This window comes from Labrus mixtus, chromosome 4 (genome assembly GCF_963584025.1).
Source record: "Labrus mixtus chromosome 4, fLabMix1.1, whole genome shotgun sequence".
In the NCBI taxonomy this organism is placed as follows: domain Eukaryota; kingdom Metazoa; phylum Chordata; class Actinopteri; order Labriformes; family Labridae; genus Labrus; species Labrus mixtus.
The window spans coordinates 9318903-9342900 of NC_083615.1; the positions used below are offsets into that span (position 1 = coordinate 9318903).

At 41.3% G+C, this 23998-nt stretch overlaps 1 protein-coding gene across 6 annotated transcripts; it reads right to left on the reverse strand.

Moving 5' to 3' along the window:
- Nucleotides 1–1620: 1620 nt before the first annotated feature.
- Nucleotides 1621–23672, reverse strand: LOC132972689 (coiled-coil domain-containing protein 136-like). Of its 6 annotated transcripts, none has more exons than XM_061035704.1 (10): nucleotides 23465–23672; nucleotides 23149–23213; nucleotides 15610–15927; nucleotides 12563–12637; nucleotides 11241–11543; nucleotides 9638–9755; nucleotides 7735–8011; nucleotides 7460–7591; nucleotides 5507–5619; nucleotides 1621–4311 (listed from the first exon to the last, which is right to left on the reverse strand). In XM_061035704.1, the coding sequence occupies exons 1-10, from the start codon at nucleotides 23605–23607 to the stop codon at nucleotides 4299–4301; spliced, it is 1557 nt and encodes a 518-aa protein (XP_060891687.1). In that variant the 5' UTR covers nucleotides 23608–23672; the 3' UTR covers nucleotides 1621–4298. The 6 variants fall into 6 exon arrangements, 5 of the variants coding, with proteins under 5 accessions (XP_060891687.1, XP_060891689.1, XP_060891688.1 ...); XM_061035706.1 differs by having other exon boundaries at nucleotides 23149–23287; nucleotides 23465–23592; XR_009672930.1 differs by having other exon boundaries at nucleotides 4237–4311; nucleotides 5507–5570; nucleotides 23465–23671.
- Between the last annotated feature and the right edge of the window lie 326 nt (nucleotides 23673–23998).

Here is a 23998-nt window from a genome sequence, read left to right on the forward strand (position 1 = left end):
TGAGATCCTCAAGAGGTTTTGTTCATCTAGCTAATGCTTTTACAAATCTGAAAAAAAGTACCTCACAGTTGTAGCAGAAGAATTAAGATACTTTTATTTTGTATTCATTTTATTTCTAGTTAAATCACAAGTATGAAAAGTATCTCTATAATAAAACCAGGGACTCAATGCTGGTATTTGTCAGTCATGCTTTTATTATATGATGTAGATAGCAACATGAATTCACATTTATTCCTGAATTTAAAGTAGAAATATCTCAAGTATCTCAAGTCCTGATTAACAAACTTAACGTAGACAAATGTATCAAAAAAAAGAAATGCAGAAATCAATAACAAAACAAGTTCTTTATTTCGATAATTGTGAAGATGTCAGTTGGATTGTAAAAAGTGATGAATCAATGTGTGTTCAGCATTACTTCGATATAGTTTGGCAAACTTTCTGAAAAGGTTTACTGCTTTAGAATAATCTCAAAAATAAATACACAACTGTGCATGAATTAGCGATTAAAAAAAAAGTTCATTTGCACCTAAATCTGTGAGAACTTGAGAACTACATGAAAAAAAAGTCTAGATGATAAGAGTATTTCATCCATCCATCCGTCCCCAGACTTCCCTCTCCCCAGCTACGTTTTCCAGCTCCTCCTGGGGGATTCTGAGGCCTTACGGGGCTAGACATGATATATACTGAAATCCCTCCAGCGAACCTTTTGTCTGCCCCGGGGTCTCTTCCCATTTGGTCGTGCCCAGAAAACCTCTAAAGGGAGGCGTCCAGGAGTATTTCATATTAAAACAAAAAAAAATCAAGACATGTAGCACAACCTCAACATTTTATTACGTCATTTTGATGATATTCGGATGTAGTTTTTCATTTGATATTGAAATGTGTCACAGCCCTATTAGGAAGTTTAAATATACGTACACAAATAACCAAATCCCAGTGCTACATGTGTAGACCTGGACTGTTAACCTGACTTTCTATTCCCTGGTTTGCCCTGCTCTAACAGTCAGATTTCCTCCTCATTTAATTAGCTTTCCCCTGTTCGTGTGCCAGTTGAATAGATTAAATATTTAAGAAGGGATTCGGGGTGAAGTTGGTGGACAGACCGGCCCGAGGCTGATCTGGAATGTGACAGCTTGATCGTTAAGACACTTTTCATTTCTTCTGTAATAACTCTGGTATAAAATGAGACAGAGAGTTGATTCAGAATCTGCCTGGAATATTTGCAGACTGAGGAATCGAATTTGCCTGAAATTTTCAAGTGACAGAAGGTAGCTCGCTGAATGTACCTAATGATGAGGTCAGCTCAGCTCGACCCCCCTTTTAAACAATTACACACGTTCAAACTCAGTAGCATGAGTTGTGCCAGTGTGGTAATGAGTGTAGTTTAGAGGCCTTCCTTTTGAACTTTGACACACCAGTTCCTGTAAAGAATACATGTCTGTGAGCTTATGTCACGTCTCTGGAGTGAGGGTTATTAATACCCATGGAACCCGTGTAATGTGACGCCACTCAGGACCCACTGCTGGTGATTTCATGAATGGGACTTCTCGATACCCTAAACCCGGAGACTATGATTGCCTGTGAGGCCACCTGCCAAGAAAAGAAGGCTCTTAGACGTCATGTGGTGTGAGTATATTTATTTTCTCGAGTCATTTACAGTACAAAATAGACCTCCAGGTAACAAAATAGCCACAACTATATTGAAAACGACAATGCTCTCAATATGCAAAGCAACAAGCAGAGGAACACTGCAGTATAGAAGCTTGTGAAGGTATGACACATTTAATATTCATGAAATAAGCTCAGAAATAATAGAAAAGAATGCTCTGTTCAGACAACATATGTGTACCATTGCAGTCAAAGGGAGTTTGATTTTCATATCACACTGATCATGTTTTAAAGGTGCACTATGGAGTTTTGGTCGACCAATTTGAAAGTTGGAGAAATGTACAGATTCTGTGGTATATGTCCATAACTCTATACACAAACTGTCCTCAGAGGAAAATTTGGTCCTTAGAAAACTGTTTGAAGATAAAATGCTACACGAGAAGTTATGGTGGGGGGCCCGTAACAGTGAAACAGTAACTCTCCTGGTAGCTTTTAAACTATAAAAATTGTTCCAGGGACCCATTTTTTCTTTTTGATTAAGTTTGTGTATTTAGATCAGAAATATAGCATAGAATTGTTTCACTTCTCCAACTTTCAAATTTCACTACCAAAATCTACATAGTGCACCTTTAAAGAGACAGTGACAACATTTGCAGTCAAGTGGCACCCAACTTCCTTAGTGTATGTTCATATGCAGAAATAACATTAGTCAGGCATTGCTTATCAACATTTAGTTTAATGACAAACGTTTCAGAAAAGATTTCAAGACACTTCTGAATTAAACAGACTGAAAAACACAGGAGTTGTATTGCTCTGTCAGGCAACTAAGGTCAAATGCAATCAAAGTGGCATGCAATGACTTCTCGACCTTTGAACAAAGAGGTACATAAAATGATCAACAATGCGAGCAGCAGCTCCTCTAATGAACGTCACCATAAATAAACATTTACACAGCTTATAAGTTGGCTATCAAATATACGATGCTCTTTCAAAATAGAATCAACTTTCTACAAAGCTAGTACAAATGGATTTAAGAAATCTCTCTACCATAGTACTGTATGTCACACCTATTTACATGAAATACAAAGGAACAGAACCGACATGAGTTGTCTTTTGTGCTTCTATATGTTTCTTAGCATGCTGTTTGCAGTTTTAAATTACTCGGAACACAAAAAAAAAAACATTGCACAAATTGAAACAATAATCAGTCATTTAGTACAAGTACATATCATTTGTGTATTTGATGCTTAAATAAACTACATTTTTCAAACACGTTTGTGTTTATTCTGTATGTTTGGAACCATATCCATTTGTGAAGTTCCCACACAAGAAAACTAACCTCCATTTGTGACATCAGTCTGTGGTTTATCCCGGTGTGTCAGTAGATCAAACAGCCTGTTATCACCATGAATCAAATTAACACAAAATAATCATTAAGGAAGAAGAAGCCACTTCAATCCTGCTGGAGAGAAAAAAATAAAATCAATATTGATTAGATTTTTATAAAACATGTTAGCAGAGCCCAACCATGCTCAAGTGTGCTCCCAAAGTTGCTGAGGTCTATTTACTATCACATTAAAAAACTATAGCAAACCATTTATAACCATTAAAATAAAATCATTTTAGGGATTTTCAAAGTGACTGTGAGCTCAAAAGATGAACCAGAAACACTGAGATGCCTCTCTGGCATCTTAGTTGAAGAAATAATTAAAGGGGACGCTGGGAGTTGTCTTATTTCAGAGTCAGAGACAAGACAAGAGTCGAAGTGGCAGAGCTCGGAGCAAAGCACAGAACCCCCCAAAAAAACAAAAAAAAACATTGAAGAAGAGCTGCTCGAGCCTTAAGCATCAGCTTAATACACCGAGCTTAGACTGACAGGAGATCAGTTATCCTTTCCTGTTCACCTTGTGAAGTAAGTCATTGGTGGTTAAAAGTCAATCAGATAGTTATAAATGAGTTATGTAGGGCAGGATTGTTACCATAATGTTGTTAAATTAAACAGTAGTTTGAGGGCAGGAGCAAGTATTTAAACACAGACTCTTTTTGAGTAACCTTATTCTAAAAAAAATAACATCCCTTCATGTTAATAATTTAGGAGCATTTTTCTACCATCTATTTTTCAGTGCAATAAAGACCAGACTCCTTGTTTTTCTATCAACATAAACTGTAAAACAATATTTCAACAAACAAATAAATATATAATGGTTTAATAACATGGAAACCATTTGGTGCACATTACAAATAAAACCCTTCTTTTATCACATTTAGAGCTGAAAGAAAGAAACCTATTCACAGATACAGAAGGGAATGACACAGCTAGCATACATTTAGTGGAGTGAGATTAGTCCTCATGTGGGCTCTCTGCAGGTCGACTCATCATCACAGCCGTCTTCAGTCTCAAATCCAACTGGCCGCATCATTCTCTGTCTGCGTGTGCTTGTAGTACCTTCTCGTTGGAGACAATAATTGTCCATACATTTTCTACTATGCAGTTGTCAGTCTGTCACATATAGAGTATTCCACTTCAGTCTAAGACGTGGCCGGAGACAATAAGGGCTGAGTCTGAAGCAGACGTCTGTCCCTGTGCAGTTGTTGCCCATCCAGTCAACATCGGACGAACGCTCTCAACAAGCTAGTCATCATTAGCAGCACTGCTGTGGCTGCAGTGATAGTCAAAATGGAGTTCCAACCTACCTCACTCCCCTGAGGGAAGACAGGAAAACAGTGGTGTTAAGCGCATGTAGAGGCCGTGCATCAGCCAGAGATATACAATAATGGGCTTTGTATAGAACAGTTTGACATTTTAGGAAATAGTTTATTTAACCTCTCACAAAGAGCTAGAAGAGAAGATCGTTTCACTCCCTCTTGTCTGTACACAATCCGTTTAGCCAATAGCAAGCTTGTAAATGCTCATGAAGATTCCCACATAAACTGCAAATTGCACTTTTACATTTTAGATATATTATATAAACATAATAGTGTTCATTTCTCAACTTCAAATGTTCTTGTTTAAGTATTTTTACATTTTGAACAAAACAAGGCTTTGCCGATTCCCCCATGCGTTATTTTATTCTACACTTCGCTAAGTAAGCCTTGTCCTGGCTCGAGCTTCACAGTTAATGCAAACATGGAAGGTTGCTATCAGTCTTCTCTTTTAACTATTTGTAAGAAAGCTCAAAGTACATTGACCAGAATGTTAAATTATTCCTATTAATTAGCTACTTATTCTGTGCCATTGAATGACATTTTAGTCATAATTTGCCAAACTGCCCACCCGCCCAATGTCCACCTTTTTAAAAATGCTTTATTTTGTGTTCTTCTTTCTTTTACTAAAGATTTTTCCATGCAAAATTTTGCAGTTCTTCAGTTAAGACCCTCCCATCATACCTAGAACTTTAAATACATACTGCCTATTGACTTTCATTTAAGGGTAAGTTCACCCAAATAACATGAAAAACATATTTTTCCCACTTGCCCCTTGCAGTACCGTTCCATACACAGGAAGATATTTCAGGCTAAATCCAAACACTATAACTATAAAAAAAAATAATCCTGTAACATCTTTGCAGAAACAGTGTCCTAATTGAACCTGGTAATCCACAGAATACTGTGTCTACAGTTTTTATTGAACTACGTATGAAATCCATATAAACAGTCTCTCTGAATTATCCAGAGCAAACATGAGATACATTCATTCTACAGTTGAACTGAGGTTGAATTCGCAGAAATAATTGTTCTAAAAACCTTACTTATTCAATTGTGAACTATCTACAGGGTGGGATAAGAATGGGAGAAATGGCAGAGTGTTTTTTTTTACGTCATTTGGGTGAATTGATTCTTTGATCTGTGTGTAAGAAGCGTACATCACACATCAGATAGAGATAAGCTCCTCTCATACCTTGCCCTCTGGGACGCCAGCTCCGACAACCAGCACCAGACCACAGCCACTATTACAATCATTCCTATGAAGGGGATGGAGAGAACAGGGTGCTCAGACGAATGGATGAATCTCTGAGGAGGAAATAAAAAACAAAGACAAGGACAATGGAAATGAAGGGAATGAGTGAACGGATGGATTGAGGTCTGCAAATAATAAAACCGTAGCTAAAAAAAATGACGTTATAGCAGCACGAATGAACCAGCACAACAAATCACTAAATGAAAGTGACATGGCTGTGATATAAAGGGGGGGGGGGGTCATGATGGAGTGATTTACACTTCCCATTAAACAAACAATGCATAACTTTATGGTGACATGCACATTAACTCAATGTGAGTTTGTGTGAGCAGTGCTGTGCGGCATTTACTGCCTGCATGTGATGTTACGGTGACAAGAAAAGACATACGGCATGAGTGCTGTGACAAGCACGAGCATAGGGTGGTATTTTTGTCTCTCTATCCTCACTTTATAGTTCACTTCTTTTAATGTTTGGCTAAGCTTGTTGTGTTACAGGCTGACAGGTCATGGACATTCATAGAACAAGGACAGCATCAGAGACAGGCACGGGCAGACAGTTTGACACAATGCTGTTACATCTGTTGTAGACAAAACACAGAGTTCTGACTCCATAAAACAAAGGACCAAACATAAAGCACTAAATGATACTTCAAGCAGTTTCCAAAAGGTTTTAATTTATTGTATTGCATTTAAGGTTTTTAATGAATATTCATTTTTCCTTACAGGAGGCCATTGGGATTGGCAAGTGGAAGCCACTGCAAAGTACTGAGAGGGTAAGAGTAAGCTTGTTTTTTCCTTCTTAGTTAGAATCCTCTTGAAGTCAAACTATTTTTTTTATACATGCATATCCGTTGTAGTAGTTTTATAACCTTACTTCAGTTTTTCACCTCGGTCATTTACATGGCACTTAAATAGAACTCATGTTCATTAGTGAAGATAATCTTGCTGAACAAAACCTGAAAGTGTCATAAAATCTAATTTTATGGGCCAGATTGGCTTTTGATCGAGGGAAACGGCACGAGTCTAAGTTTTGGGATGGTCTACAAAAACACATCATCCCTGCACAACATTATTCGAGACCACATCTGTCCTCGGCTACTGTTGGTGCATTTAAGTGCCACGGACATCCGATAAGCAATTATCGTCATCATTGAGGGTGAAATGAGTTTGCTACTGTAGCTTACAATCTTTCAATATCGCAGCTGAACTTTCAAATTCAAACACTGCTGGATTTTTTCTTTCCCATTCATTTAAACGGTTGTCATGATGCTTTTTATTTTTAGTCAGAACAAAATCAAAGGACAGAAAATCTTAAAGTGGGAAAAATGCACACAAAGAAAGAAAGGTCCTTGAGATACCTTTCATCTGAAATCTGCATGGATTCATTGGCAGAGTAGTTTGTTTTTTGCTTCATGCCTTTTGCAAATGTTTTGAGTCTACTTAAAGTATTAAAGCTTTTGCTCTCATCGAGCTGTTAAAACACAGACACAGAAGGGTGGGGGGGGGGAGAAAAGTTCCCCAGCCTAAAGTACACAATAGTGATATGTGCTGACAGGCCATATCAGTTCATATCCAAACATACACAGCTACAGTATGACACACATAAATAGTGGGCTCCACAGACACAGGATACAGTAGGTGTGATGTGAGGTGTTTTATGTGTTAGTCGACAGTATGTTAGCGGAGGAATAAAACACTGTAGGTCTTTAATCATGAGAAAGCATCGCTGGATACTAGAATAAGCACAGACTCATCATTAAAAAGGAAATAAATTATAATGCAGAGCTTTCTAAATTAAATTAATTATCTTTGTGTATTTTTAAGTAATTCATCAGTATTACATTTGTTTCCCTACTTATGAATACGGCCATGCTATTTATGTTTGTCCCTTACCTGAGCCCCCTCTGACAGCTTCTCCAGCTCTGCCTTGCAGCGCTGCAGCTCCTCCTCCAGCTCGGCCCTCTCCCTCTGGCTGCTGTCGTAAAGTACCTGCAGCTCCTTCAGCTCCATCTTCAGACCGTCACACTATAAAAGAAAAACGGGTCACCTTTTCAGTCTTTGCATTGAGTGTTTTATCTGAAAACCAAAGTGACTGAAACAAAAAAAAAACATATTAAGAATGCCTGACCCACATCTGTCCATCTTTTATTCATATTAATGCATCATACCTCTCTCTGAACCTGTGAGGCCTTCTCCTCAGCTTGCTTGAGCTGGTCTCTCAAGGAGAAGACCTCCCCGATGCCTCCGTTCCAGCCGGTCGGTGTCATAGGCTTCCCATCGAATGAAATATTCTTTTGGATGGAAGCGTCCACCAGGCGACAGTTCTCAGACTGGGCCATGGTCATGTAGCTCTCTGTCATGACCTCATCGGAGCCGGTCTCTGTCTCCTTGCCCTCTGTGCCATCCCCTGCATCTTCCTCCTTCAGTGACAGGTACACACTGGAGCTGGACAGAAGGAGTAACAGGCATGAGTATCACACACTTTGAGTTTCAGCTAAAATAAGCCCTGAAAGTTAAAAGATTGGTTCTGAATAGGATTGTCATTCCTGTGATCAAACGCTAGAAATGGTTTCCAGCTATTTCATGTGATAAAAGGAAAACTGGTAGCATTTTATTTTTCCTTTTTGTCTCATACAGTATGCAGAGATTTCATTATGCAAGCACAAAAAACTGACAACTCATGGAATGATTTCTTTTCTTTTCTTTATACCAATTGTAGTCCATAAAATTAGAAAAGCCTGTAGCAATTTCTCTTGCTAGTTTTCTTTTTCAAGATTTATTTTTGGGTTTTTAGCCTTAATTTAGATAGGACGGTGGATAAAGTAGGAAATCTGGGAAAAGAGTGTTTGGATTGACGCGAGGGAAAGGAGCCATAAATTGGACTTGAACCTGGGCCCCATCGTACATGATGCCCGACCCAATGCTTGTTTTTTTTCTGACAAATAATCCAATTTTAGATTCCATTAGACTAATGATTCATTTTGATTGTCAAATCCCTGGAAGAGATCCTTTTAGTAGCAGCTGATTATTTACTTCTGATCTCTGAAACTGTCTCAGAGAAGAAAAATAAGAGCAGAATCTTAAAAGCATCTTAAAACTTTCTTTGGACTTTTCTTGATTTTAAAGCTTTGAATTTGTGGATTAATTTCCTGAATTTATGAATTTATTATCTTCTCTGTCTCTTCTATTTCCATTTGTATGCCTCTGTGTCAGAAAATTTATTTGAAAAGGATGGAACATATTCAAATGTGGCCATGGTCCACTTAGACTCAAAAATGAAAGGATTAGATTTTGGTGGTTGACTTTCTAGATCATTTTGACCTCACAATAAAAAAACCTTTGGCAATATGTCGACAATACTTCACACATGTGTCATGTTAGGGAAATAATGACTGATGAGATTTTCTACCCAAAAGATCAAAGTTCCATTTCACCTAGTCATTTGTTTATTTAAATCCCCGTGAGCTACTTTGTTGTAACAGTAGCTACTCTCCTGTGGTCGTCCTGTACCTCTTCCTGGCTTCAGTTACTCCGTCACTCTGTGGGAGACACTTGAGAAATGTAAACTGTGACTAGACTAATCAGGGAGGTGGTAATTCTAGTCGTCCTTTTCTTCTTCCCATGAAGAACTGTGTAAATTCTTCTTAAAACTGTGCTATAAATAAAGTTTGTCTTGCTTCCGATGCATCACAAGATCTTCCTCAACAGATGGAGTATGCCCAGCTCCCCATCTGCTGAGGAGGAGCGTGCGGTGTGTTCAAATCAGCTCCTCAACAGATCATGTGGGAAGATTGTTTTCAAATTGAAGGGTGAAATTTCAACCCTAAAATTGTTGTCGATTAATTACTCTGTCAATCTACTCATCAATTAGGAAACTTATATTATCACCACTTATTTGTGATCCATTAGTCTGATATTAGACTTTGGCTGCAGTTGAGTGAACAGGTGGCCAGTCTGTTGTAAACGAGACATGACGTTCATGGCTATGACGAGGTGTGATACCGCTAAGGGTGTCCCCTCCAGCTGATCCAGTAAGCCCATCTGATGAGTGAGCTGTCATTGACCTCTCACCATGTCCTCTGTCTCTGCAGCAGCTGCAGCCTCTCAGAGATGCGTCTGTTGTCCTCCTTCAGGGTCTGACACTCCTCCTTTAGCATACGGCACTCCTCCTTCAGCAGGTCCACGTCACCTGGTGGAACAAAAAAAGAAAAAAACACAGTGAAGGTGTAGCTCAGGGTAGCTCCTTTTGTCTTATGGCTAACTTAGTCAGCATCATGTCAACATGCTTAGCATTTTGTGACAGTAATAATAGTAAATTATTAAAGCAAAGGTCTGACAGGTAACTACACTATGCTGGTTAATTGCAGAGTTAATTGATCCTGTTGTATCTGAAAGAAAGTTACAGCCACCAGTCAACAACATTGACTGTATATTCAAATGGAAAGCACCTCTCTGTGTCCTTCTGTTGTTCTGAATTGAAGCCAAAATATCAGCAAAGGGTGCTGACATATTACACTTGTGACATAATTTGGAGCCAAGCCGTGCACAGTAGTGATTCTAGCATCTGTAGGGGCCCTAGGAAAACATAAATTGAGGGGCCCTCCAACTAACGCTTACTCCTCTTCCTCTTTTTTTCCTGTTTCTTTTTTCTCTCCTATAGATGGATAATTCCTCTTCAATATACGGTCTATGGTTGGTAGGGTTACTCTAGCTTTAATTAGCTTAAAGGTCAACTGTAGCCTAAACATAAAAAAGAGCTAATCTGGCTGCGTCCAAGAATAACAAAGTCCAGCTTTTCAATCCATGAAAGCTAAATAAATCAAACGTATCACTTTTTTTCAATTGTTCAAAAAAACAAAGGATAAGAAAGACTGATTAGCATTTTTACTTTTGTGGCTGGTTGCCAGGCAACCAGTGGAATTAACTGGTCGACAAAAGAGCGTGTTAGCAGTTTTCCCAAATTGTCAAATTACAGTAAACACTCAAAATGAATGCAGAAGTTGCACTTCCATTTAATTTAAATTTTGTGTGATGTTGAAGAGAAAAGAAGAAGAATGATGAAGAGCACAAAGATGAGATAATTCAGCCTCCCCTCCCTCAGTCCCAGCCCAGGCTCAGCTGCAGAGCCCAGCGATGACATCATGTGATGGAAGTGCACATCCCCCCTCCTCTTCATGACCTCATCTCCTGGGTATCCTAAATTCCCACATACACACACACACACACACACACACACACACACACACCCCACTCCCCCTCTGCAAGCATATGTGTAATCTGTAATATTTATTAAACCAAACAAATGATTTATGTGCTTGACTGCGAGACGCTAACATGATGTGAGCATGGAAAAAGACATCCATAACAGCCTGCTGAGTTTTCATAACATCAGCCACAAAGACTGATCGTGGCCTTGTGTTTATAGTACGAGCATGGTCAATAGGTGTTTGTTGTTTTGTATTTCTCACTGAGGACTGTTTACAAAGGTGTGTGAATATGAGGTGTAAAACTGAGACTTGTTGTATTTGAACTTTGATGCACTGAGAGAGAAGAGACAGAAGATATGCGTGCAAGACACCAAACAACCTCCTCCCTGTCTTCTTATCTTGCACACACCAATACCTGTCTCATACATGTTCATGTATTCTCCTCTCTCCTTCTCCTCTTCCCTCACCCTCTCTCCTCTCAGCCTCCCTGCGCTGGCTCTTCATGCTGATCTCTGCCCTCAGCGTGGTGATCTCCAGCTCGTACTCCTGCGTCTCCTCGCTGAGGCGCTGCAGCTCGGCACGGCGGCGACAGAGCTCCTCCTGCAGCGAGGCGATGTCGTTCTCCCTCTCTGCAGCTGCCTCCTCCGCCGCCTGTTGCAGCAGAAGCACCTCCTCCTGCGCTATACGCAGCTCGTCCTGGGACTCGGCCAGCTCGCTCTCCTTCTCCTCTTCCAGGCTGTCCATCTCCTCCTGCACTGAGCGAAGCTGGGCTGTAGGAAGACAAAGAGGAGGAGGTTACATTTTTCTTTACGGGGTATGTGTGGGTTGGTCTGCAGCATCTGTGCTTTTGTGTGTGTGTGTGTGTGTGTGTGTGTTAATGATATACCTGAGGTGTAGCACTAGTGGGCATACATTTGTTTAGGTGTGTGGGTGATGTGCTCTTGCGTGTGTGTGTGGTACATGCTGTATGTGTGGGAACTGTTTGTAAGATGAGCTGATGTAACCGTTTGTTTATTTAGGTGCAGATCTCATTAATAGTTAAGTGTATACACAGGACTCGAGGAAACTGAATTCTTCTCACTCTTTAATAAAAGAAAAACTTAAATTGTGAGTCTAAAAGTTATAAAAGAAAAGATAAATAGCAAATGTATTCTTAAGTCTAGCACAAACAATGATGCATCAAGTGAGAGAAAAGCTTTCCTAACACTGTCCAGAAAATGTATATATGGACACCTATAACTTCAAAATCCTCAACTGTTATGTACAGAGTTTTCCTTTTCTACTTTCTTCTACTTTATTCTTCTTTCTTCTTCCTTCTTTTGAATGTATAAAAATACCTCTCGGTTCTTAAAGCCATTGTTCTTAAGAGTTTTATTCCCCCCATGACTGAGTCCATATTTGAACAGTAGTTGCATAGTATCTGTTTCTGTTTTGACAGAAATGAAAACTAAAGTCACCAGAAAGATAATGCCTCTGAATCAATACGGCAAATGATTGCATGCATTCAAATGTTGCAGTCAAATACTACCACTTCCTTATACTGTAGCGATGTCTGTGTGTGACTACTCAGGAGACAACAAGTGGAACAAAAGAAATCCTTAAAGCCATATACAAGAAAATCCTGCATGGACAAACATGCCAAAGGTAATGCGCAATATCTGATTTTTTTTTTTTTTTACAAATTTTTTTTTTTTACATTCTGTTTTATTGATCAAATTAAATAGATATTTCTTTTTTCTTCCTTTTTTTATTTTACTTATCCAAGTTTTTATTGTATTTATGCTGATACCTTGTAGATTCTGAATCTGGCGAGTGAAGGCTTCAGCCTGATGTGCACTGGCCAGACGCTCGTCCTCCAACAGTCCTGATCGAGAGGAGAGAGGAGAGGTGAGGGGCGGGGAATGGGCAGAGAGATAAGAGGGAGAAAATGTCACTTCAGCAGGCCGTTAGAAAGATGACAACCCGATAAGCTGTTCAACCTTGAGACATGACAGAATAGATAGAAGTAGTTTGTTTAATGTGTGAGCAGGATGAGCTGTTGATTTGTTAATGACATTAGTCTGCTTCATCCTTGTGCTCAGAACTTTTAATTGCACTGGAGCAAAAATAAATTGGGCCATTTTTGTTGCTGTTTTCTTTTATGTTTTTGGGGGGTGGTTCATTTATTTGGAGATAGGACAATGGATAGAGTTAAATATCTGGGTGAGAGAGAGAGTGGGGATCAGCATACGGGAAAGGAGCCACAGGTGGAGTTTAAATCAGGGCCGCCCTCCAGGCCTCTGCACATGGGGCGTGCACACTTACCACTAGGCTACCGAGGCCCTTGTTGCTATTTCAAGCATTTTGTTTAACTTTCTGTTTTTGATTTCCCTGTTGTTGTTGTTTTGATTTTTAAATGAAAGTCTAATTTATTTTTAGTGTTGGTAATGTTGGTTGGTCATTCTAATTCTTCTAGTGCCACCATCAGGTCAAAACTGAAAGTAGTCCAATACTTTATCACCAGACACCTGAAAAACTGTCAACATTCACATCAGCCTCAGCTGTATTTTGTGTTCATGCTAAATTGAACAAGGTCAAACTTGCCTATTATCTGACCGTCATTATTGTCACTGTGTATGTTCCCCAGCTAAACATCCTCTATATATGACACATTAGGAAGACCTTTCAGAAGGATTTTTATGTTCTCTGCAGAGTTGTGTCACTTGTTAAAATATCAAAATAGTTTATATAAATAACCTACAAAAAACATATCTTTAGAAAATAGAAGTCAAGTTGCAAATGAATTCCTGCACAATGTTAGGGGTTCGCGCTAAATCCCCATCAGAAAGGGCCTCCCAGTGTGGAGTTTGCGTGATCTCCCTGTGCACTCCCACACTCCAAAGACACGGCCGTTAGTTTAATTAGTGACTCTAAATTGCCCGTAGGTGTGAAAGTGAGTGTGGCTGGTTGTCTGACTCTATATGTCAGCCCTGTGATGACTGGTGAACATTAGAGGGTCTACTCCGTTTCTCTCCCATTGGCAGCTGGGATCGATTCCAGCCCCCCCCACCCACACCCAACCCTTTGATCAGCAGCAACCTCGTTCGGAATCTTCTTCAGCTGTTAATGTCCTGATCCTACTGAATATTTTTAACTTCCTGTCCCCAAAAATGTTTCAAACTTTCCCAACTGCTACAGAACAGTAAGTCACACACACCCATCATTTCCTGTGTTAACTTATTATCTGTGGTCATGGCTTTTCTAGAATTTTACTTACAACTCATCTTACGATATTCTCAGAGCATGTACACTCAGGACCCCCACCCTCCCCCCAACAGCTGCAAGCAGCCTGAACAGCTGACTCTTCCCAGGGGGAGTTTTACCAGTAGTGATTCCTAGTTGTGCTCTATAGGGCACCCGGTCTAGAAGCTTCCCTCAGCATGTGCGCAGTTGTCTGAGGAATGCCCCTGTTGCTGCCAGACAAACAACTGAGCTCACCCCGCCATGTCTGTAAGTATGACACTCAGTCATACACACACACACACACACACACACACACACACACACACACACACACACAATGAGCTCACTGAGGCCTCATACTCAAGGCCTTACTCACTGCCACCGTCCCTGAACGTTAAGCTCATCATTTCTAAGGTATGATGTGATGCTCCATTTAGCGGCTACGAGGACCTGACCGTGTCAGTGACCGCGCATAAACATTTATACTTCTACAATTTGACTAGATTGTGATGAACAGAGACGCCTCAGGTGGAGAGTTAGGCTGTAGGGCGTTTTCTCCTGTAGTTTTGTTTCAAATAAACCTACATTCCAACTTTTATTATCTTGGACTTTAAAGCTAGGGCTCAGATCTTCTTAGTTATCCATAACATGACATCTTACATAAATACAGTTAATACACCTAGAGGGTGGACTCCAGGCCAATAATCCAATTGTCTGCTTTGGGGCTATTTTAAACTTGATTTTCTCATCATACTGTAACTTCACTTTTCTTTGTCAGTCTGGATCTAAATCTCATATTTGTTTTAGTTTCTATATTGGTCAAGAAAACATTTACCCAGGGAGAGTGGTCGTTGCAGATAAATATACGGGTGAGGCTCTGCCATGCACATTCCTGGGTTTAAAAAATATTAGTTAAATATACAAATTGAAAATGAGTGAATCTCATGTTTCAAACGTTCAACTTTCATGGTGCATAACAGGCTACCCCAACTTTTTGGTTTGCAAACTAGTTTTCTTACATTTGGAGTGATGGAATGGCTCGCTTTCTATTTTGCTTATATTTTTATTCAAGGCAGCAAGCCTAAGAATACGGTCTGCACACTTGTTATTTGCTGTAAAGTACAGCTAAAAAATACAATCTACACATTGTGCAGATGGTCATGAATTCCCCTGTCTGCCGCTGTACAATCAAAGAAGATTAGAGTTATGGCTGATGCGGATGCTTCCAGTTCTCCGAAAAAGAGCTTCAGGGATTTTCCAGAGGTTCAATCATAATCAGACTCAAAAATACAGTGGAGAGTTTTATGAAAAAGTTTTGGCTTATTTAGTTCAGCGCCGTGCCCAAACTGATGTGAATTTAGACGGTGAGGGAAAAAAAACAATCAGGTTGACAAATCACTCTTTGACATGCCAGGAAGAATAGGCCGGGATGGCAGGATCCAGGGTGTTTGGAAGATGTTTGCCTTCAGTTACACAGATTATAATTTCAGGTCAGACGGCTGTGACCAAATAATGAATAAAATATTGTGATAGAGGAAGATTAATGATTCAACACATTAAATCCTGAATAATAGTGCAGTGGTGAGAGTATAATCCAGGGCTGTGGGGTTTCACCTTGCAGCTCATGAAACGCCTCCTGGTGTTTATTGGAGGTGTCTCTGGCATCGTCCAGCTCCAGCAGCAGCTGCAGCACCTGGGCCCTCAGCTCCTCCAGCTCCTGCTCCTCGGTCAGCGGCTCCTGCTCCTTCCTCCTCTTCTCCTCCCCTTCGCCTTCCTCCTCCTTAAGCTTCCTCTCCTCCCCTTCCTCCTCCTGAGCTCCCTCCTGGTCCATCTCCTCCTTCTCGTTGTTCTCCTCCAGGACGCCTCTCTCCTTTGCTGTGATCTCGTTGTCCATGGTGGGGCTGCACTCTGCTTTCAGATCGCACGGGTCATCTGATGGAGAGAGGATGGCAATGTTAGTGAAGCAAGGCCTGATGGGAGAAGTGAGTGAGAGCGAAAGAAGGATTTACAGGTAATAAACCCCCTCTCTGTCATCACCCAAACTCAGCCGTGCTTTCAATACGACACAGATGGAGTTTTCTTTTGAATCAACAGCACCATCTTGTGATTAAAGTGGCACGAAGTCCTCTGTACAAGAACTTTTATTACACTCATGTACTCCAATTCAACACTTGTTTTCAAAGTACAAATTCACTCACAACCCTCTTCATTTATTGTAATTAGAGATTTTGATAGAAAAATGACCTAGAAATATATTCCCTTTGGGTAGAACACAGCCGAATGATTTACCTAAAATGTCAAACTGTCTTTGTGTCAATGTTTTGATAGTTGGCAGGTGAGACACAACTGAAGTAAGACACTTGTGATTTTACTTAATTTTGGTTTCTAAAGAAGAAGATACATGTTTACGTTCCTCCATCTGCAACGTGAATTCAAATTTCTGACCAGTAGATGGAGTCAGTTAGCCGACATAATGCGGAAACTCATTGGAGTAGTTGGGCCGTTATGCTGAAGCCATCACAATGACTCACCACTCAGCAATGCAAGGTTCACAAAAACACAAGCTACCACTCATAGTAAGACAAGTGTGACAAACACACGCCCCTGACATTGCACACTACATGGTTTTGTTTTGGTTTTCCTAGACAGCTGCTGTTAATGTGGGCCTGTAAAGCCAAATCAGACATTGTATACAATGAATAACTACACGAATACACACTTGATTTAACATGGTTACAGTAGCTGCTTGACAGAGTGGCAAAGACAAATGCAGAGCGGGTCGAAAAACTGAAGGGAGGGTGTTATTTACAGCAAAACAAGTTAGGTTAATTGACAAGATTGTGTCAAGACATGACGATTATATCACAGTATAAGTTTGTTTCCAGGTAAAATATTCCTCATGCCCCAGTTGCTGCATGTTACCCGTTCTGCCGACATTGCTCACTCTGCCATCATTTCTCTCCTTTTTCTCAAAGAAGTCATGCCCTCCAGGGTCAAGTCAGTCTCAGAAAAAGAATTGATACATTGCATCACACATTCATGTCGGAGTGGTCTCTTGAGTGCCCGGAGATCGCTGTTTGGACTCAGAGAGCAGTTGTGAAGATGAGAGAGAGGGGGGAATAGTGTTTGCCAGAAAGAGACAGAAAACCCAAGTGATGTGACGAGAAACGAGGTGCAGCAGGGGACAGAGCCAAGCATTAACTAAAGATCTACCTAATTAAGAGTGATGCTCACCGGAGCAATCTTGGCTCTGGGGAGGCTTCCATTTCTTGTGGTAATTATTTCTCAGCCTTGTTGTTCCCATCACTGCAAGCGACTATTTCCATCACAGCCAAGCACAGCAACATATTTTTTTTTATTGAAACTGTGTGACATTAAGCATCCTTAATGCTTGTCGCGTCGCAGTAATGTAAATGTGAACAATGCAGCCCCCAAGAGGAGAGTGAGAAGTTTCATGCAGGCTATTTTGTCATAAAACTTTGACGCCGCTGTAATGAGAAAGTCATAAAGAAGAGAGATAGCACTGTGTGGCAGGGAGAGCAGGAGCTGCTTGTATAGCCGGCGGCAGCTAAAGGCCAGTTAGAGACTGAAAGACTTCCCACTGAATATCACTCACATGCAAAATTCTTCGTTCTGTCTAGCTCAGAGTGATAACTCAGAAAGCTTTGGCTCATGTGGCATGCGTGAAAATTCAGTTCTGTTGTTTTGTAGATGTAGCACTAGACTGTCCTCAGATAGATATGTGATACTCAGTATACAGTAACAAATAAAGAATGTAGTATAAAACTAATTTCTGACAAGGCATCCACAGATTTCACCTCTTCTGTCCTGCTACATTTACCTTGGCGTTGGGTATTGACCATTACAAAGAACTGATCTGACACCAGTGGTAAATGATGAGCTGCGTAAAACAGGTTAGTTCTTTGACATGAAACGCAACATGAGGCTTGACTTTAACACTGTTTACCTCGCCTTGTGAACCTAAATGTAGCAGCTGTGTAGGTACTGCAAGTAGTTGTCGAGCTTGTTTGCGTATCAGGGTCTGAGAAACCTCAGAACACCTGCCACCTGAGTTTCTCCTGCACAGACGGAAAAGCTCCCTCCTTATTTACTCAGTCATTTTCTATGTTGACATCAGGATGTTGTGTTTTACCTGCTTGTGAAGCTTCGGCTGTTTAAAGTCGACCATCCCCTCTGCAATCAAATGTCTTTATTCTCCGTAGGTTTTAAATGTCTTGGAAAACTTTCTTTTTTTTTTACCTTTCATCAATACTGATCCACTTGTAATTTTTGCCAAGACAGACCCTATTAATTTTGGATCTTATTCCATTATTTAGCCATAATGTATTATACATTTGTTGTGTGTATTCTTCTGCTGCTCTAAACAAATTGCTCCGAGTGGGATTTATCCAGTTGTTCAATTGACTGCTTAAAGAAAATGGCCACCATCTATTCTGTGAATGCAAGTTGTAAAACACAAAACATTGCGTAGAGAAAAGAGTAGATCCACCCAGAATTGGCTCCATTGACACCAATGTCAGATCACACTATTTGAGTGTATATCAGACTGGTATCAGCTAATGGTACTGTTTCTCCACTTACTGGACAGTTGCTGGGCATAGAAATAGTTATTGACAGACCTGATGAGCAATGAAACCCTTAAACTGCCTTTTGACAGCATCATTGCACTAGAGTTAGCCCCTACCTGAATATATTAACATATTTTTCTTTGCATCCGTAAATGTGCCTTGTGCCCACAGGTCTGCCTACTTAGCATTGCTTGTTAGTCATTCCATTCGGTAAAGAAGCTTTATCACCTCACCTTGGTGAGTGAATGTCAAACTCGTCTGCAGCAGAATCAGCTGCAGTGACACCTGTGATCACTCTTCTGCATACTTGGCACGGTGTGGTTTTTTTTTAGTCAAGCGGGGATTGCATTAGACATGGACACTCAGTGCATACAAGAGAAGGGACGAGCAGGAGACTCATCTCAGGAGCCGCTGTTACAGCTGCAGGGAAAGGACGCCTTTATCTAGCCCAACACATTCCCTCCTAATCATATTGCAGCAAAACACATTGAGTATGTCACTGCAAACATGGTGCCACTTGAGAAACAAGACTACAAGAAGGCTGAGTGGTTCTTTCTCAGTGTCTCGGGAAAGGCTGTCTGAGATTAAATTTAAACATTAATGTGGCGACACATAGCTCTTTGTTTCACTCCTGGATTTGATTTTGGTGCTCAGTGATGGAGGGGGGGGGGGGGGTATAATGAAATTTGCACTTTGCAAAATTGAGGAGCAGAGTGCTGATTTTTGCAAACTGCAAAACAAATTGCATGCTGAGATGTGGGACATACAGTAGAACCGCTTTAACTCGCAACACAAGAAAGCCTTCCTCTGTGAAACCATCATTGTGATTCTGCAGTTCTATATCTCGAATATGCAGCTAAAACTATAATTCAATCTTACAGTGTGATAGAGTAGATAGCAAAAACTCCAAGGTATGGCTTGCAAGAAGTACTTTTGACATCAGCACATTTTACAATAGTAAATTCAATTAATCCTTATAGTAATCTTTATTTCTGCAAGTGCTACAATTTACAGTATATTGATGTACAAAGCACTTTTTTCAGGAAAACTTCTTATTTTGGAAATGATTCCTCTCTATTCTGTCACTCTGCCTGTTGGTTGAAGTTTCACTCTTACGAGATTGAAAGGCAACATCTGGAGTTGAATAAGCTGCAAAAAGAAAAAAGAAAAAAGACGGCTCACTGAAGCAGGAGCTGGAGGCTGCCTACAGGTGTAGTGTGACGGATGCATGTGCTGACTCAAGCTTGAAAATTGGATTAAGAGGACAGGTGGGGATGCTGGTGGTGCTGGCGGTGTTAGTGGTTTGTGTGTGTAGCATTAATGTGTTTTGAATGCACAGTGCATGAACAGCTATGTGTGCTCTTGATGTTTACCTGTGTATGCCTGCAGCATGTGGGCATGCAAAGTGAAGTATCACTGTGTCATATGGCCACTTAGCTCCACTTCCACTGAGTTATGTACACATATGTGATCACAGCAGTCTGCCATGTTTAAGCTTTTAAGTGTTAGGTATCGGTATGTTTAGAAAGGATCTCTGCGGCTGTGTAGGAGGCCATGCATAATGCACACCACCCCCTCCTACCCCAGCTTTGAAGCCAGCCCAGCACTGATGTTGTAGCTTTTCCCCTGCACTGGCACACTTCCTCAGCATCACATAACACCAAGCAGAGAGGGAGGGGGGACTTGAAAAAAGCGGAGAGACTGTACGAGAGCACAGAAAGAGATGCAAGGATGGCGAGGGTTCTGATCTGGCCTGGGGCAACTCAAGCTGCTCCCCTCGTTAATTGAGCAGGAGTCAGGTGGAACTATACACTGGTTCATCTCCATGGTGACCCCTGCACACCACATGGAAAGTCACTGTGGTGATTAAGTTGTGTATTTCTCCACAGCTTACTATGGAAGTGCTCTTGTGATGCAGTTTGAGTGTGTGCATGTGTTTGTTGTGTAGCCATTACATTAAGGGATAGTGACACATAAGGCATGAAAACAGCTGATGCAGTAATAATCCATTTGATCACAAATCAGTGATTTCCACCTGAAAGCAATCTCTGTGGAAGGTTTGACATCACTTAAATGGGATACTACTGCTCAGCATGTTGCTGCCAAATTAAAAAAAAAAAAAAGGATAAAGACCTAGAGGGAGAGAGAGAGAGAGAGAGAGCTAATGATAGGTTGACAATGCCAAGCATTTTTGTGAGGGGGGAATAGTTTAAAAAGATCCATAGAATAGGCTGCAAGAAGGAGCCCCATGACTTCAATAACACACAAAATTTGAAGGATTTTTCCATTAGGCAACCAGAAGAGAATAAAAAAAAGATGTGCTACACTCAGTTTTTTGAGTGCCTTGAAAGCCTGTTTTTAAAATGAAGCACAATAAGGCTGATGGTGGGAAATGGGAAAAGGGCGACGCAAGAATACATGTTACATTTGAGGGGCTTTGAGCAGAGAGAGAAATAGCTGGAATGCCAGAGTGTGGAAAAGCATGTCGAATTTGTTTTCACTCAGCCCCATGACGGGCCATGTTAAACACTGACGTGAGATTCTCACGTTCTTGTTTTTCTCATAGCTCTCTAAAGCTCCAACATCGACAAAGTTTGTCTGAGGCAGCAACTTCGCTGTTTATTATAGTTTCAGAGAGCAGAGAGAAATCCTGTTTGTGCACCCTGTAGACGTATCACTGCTGATGTGAGTTTCACAATGTGAGGGCAAAACGCTGGAGGGGAGGGAAAGCAGGAAAGGACAGGGGAGAGAAACACTGTGTGGGCTGAGGCTCTGGCAGGTGCAAAAGGTTTGTGAGTCTATACAGGCGCATGCATATGTGCACGCGCGTGCGTTGGAGGGTGTGTGGGTGCTGAAGAGAGCAGAGGATTGGGATTCAGAGAGGGGGAAGAGATATTGAGTGGGAAAGCAGAGAGAAGGACAGAGAGAGATATGGCCTGCAACGCGTGCTAGTGGGAGGAACAATATGGTTGCGCTGATGGCTGTGAGAAACACAGACGGCTTTAAAATGTCAGATCAGCCTCTGATGCTGTTTTTCTGCTCACGTGTTTGTGTTCAAGCATCTGCATGTGGTAGATTTTGCACGAGATTTCAGCAGCATCTCTTGCAGTGAAGCGTGAAATTGAGCATTGTAAATAAAAGACTTTTCAGACAGTTCAGAACAAAGCCACTGTTTGTACCGCGGAACAAAAGGCAGCTTAGTTTGAAGAACCCAGACTGGTGTCTGACTCGAATTGACCTCAGCCAGGACAGAATAAATGCACTTTAATCCATTTAGATCCCAGAGTCTGTGTAATTCAAAGTTAATACCATCTATTGCTCCATCCACTTTTCTTTTGCTCTGTGTCAGTCCTTATTATGGTCAATCAGTCAGGATTCACGCTACATTAAACCAGCCATCACTAGACACTGAATTTCCAGCTTTAAAAGCATGCCTCAGGCTGTGATGGAAGGAAGAGGTCCCCAGAGTAAAAACAACAGGAACAAGCTTGTTATGGAAGAGGAATTTCTCCTGAGACAGCATCCATGTTGGTCAATACGCAGGCTCCAACATAATATGTGTAATAAAGGGAAATTACTCACTGATCAAAGTGGTTTAAAAATGCTGCAGTTGGCTGCAGGTCAGGGAGGAATTAAGAATTAATCCTCTGAATACATGTTATCAAAAGTTCAATTTTAGGACAGTGCTACACAGGAAAAGGAAGCCAGATTCTCGCAGCATGGCGGCCGGTCAGAAGGGCCTCTGACCTGTGTGTCTCTCTGAGCCCCTGAGCACCAATAAACATCCTCCAAGCCGAGTTCTACACAGAGCTGCTCAGTCTGCACGCCCATTCAAAACATGCTCAAAACACACGCTTCTTCTGTGACAGACACCAAAAAAACATTCCACACATTCTTCCCTCAACTGTTGCACACAGTCACACAGCACAGATTCAGTATGATAAAGTGTAATGAAGTTAAGAGTCAAGCCCGACCGCAGCTGCTCCACACAACCACTGGCCTGTATGCGAAACAGATTTTCCACAAGAATTCATTTGTGAGCTGAAAACAATCTAAGCATTAAAGATTTAGGAGGCAAGCTATAATAAAAATCCAACACTGCATGACTCCACATTGCATCAAGTGAATAACATATGCAACACATCTAACACAGCCCGCACTAATGACTGCATTACTTCCTGCCCCTTGCTGCCAGACATCCATTACCTGGCAGCTCGTAGCCTCCATCAAACGTCCACAGATGCCATAGCTGACAGTAATACCCACTCAGTCAGCCAGTCTGTCAGCTCGACCACAACTCCTAATAAAGACAGGCTTCCACAATAGTCTCACCACTTTCATACCACCTGACCAACTCTCTCTTTATCTCCTCCGCCTCTTCAGTTCACCATCCCACCCCTCACGCTGCGAGTAAACACTCTTATTTAGCAGAGATAACCATCAACCCTCCTCTACCTTGTTTTTTTTGCCTGATCACATCTGATCTGTAGTGCAGGGCTAAAAATAGCCTCACTGCATCCAACTGCATATAAACACACAGCAACAAAAGCACAGCAGCACAGACCTGTAGAGTCCAGAGCCTCCTCGATGAGTGGAGGTAAACGCAGTCCATCCATAGCCCCCCTGTAACTGCAGAAAAGAGGGAGAGACAAGAGGAAGAGAGTGGGCGAGAGAGGGTCAGAGGCTCCACACGCCCACCTCAGCTGCAGGGAGAGAGAGAGGGGGAGAGAGAGAGAGAGAGAGAGAGCGAGAGAGAGAGAAACACACGAAAGTGCTCAGCGCACTGTCAAGTACTCACTCACTCTCACACACACACACACACACACACACACACAGAGGCTTCAAATGCACATTAACAGTGGCACACAAACAAGCTCTACCTCCGGAGAGTTTGGGAGGATCCGGGGAGCTGAAGGCTGAGCTCCGGAGCGTGGGAGAGATGCCGAGAGGGAAGAGGGGAGGAGCAGAGTGGAGGGAAAGATGCTGTTTTCCAGACGAAGAAAATCCGTCTCCCTGCACACATAGACCTCTCTCTCTCTCTCTCTCTCCCTCTCTCTCTCACACACACAAACACTCTCTCTCCTTGCCTGGTATACTCTCTTATAACTATTTTTTGCACTCTTCTTTTAACTTCTTCCCTCTTGTCAGTGCCTCTTCTTCCTCTTTCCCCACCTCGTTTGGAAATAACACAGATATAGAAACAAGCACCAAGATTGCACTAATGGTCTAAGCAAGGGAACTCATTAATAGGCACAAACAAGAGCAACACACATACACCAAAATGGAGAAACAGTTTCTATTTCATGATGTGTTTGACCCCTTTACCCGATAAATAGTTTCATAAGCTCAATCCACAAGTGTGAAATTGTTGGCAAAAATATTACATCTCTAGTGGACATCGATGCAGTTAGCGG

Coding starts and splice junctions, on each gene's coding strand:
- LOC132972689 (XM_061035704.1), bottom strand. CDS start 23,607: ATGTGTGCAGGGAGACGGATTTTCTTCGTCTGGAAAACAGCATCTTTC. Junction 23,214..23,464: donor TCCTCCCAAACTCTCCGGAG/GTAGAGCTTGTT, acceptor TCTTTTCTGCAG/TTACAGGGGGGCTATGGATG. Junction 11,544..12,562: donor CCAGATTCAGAATCTACAAG/GTATCAGCATAA, acceptor GTCTTCCTACAG/CCCAGCTTCGCTCAGTGCAG.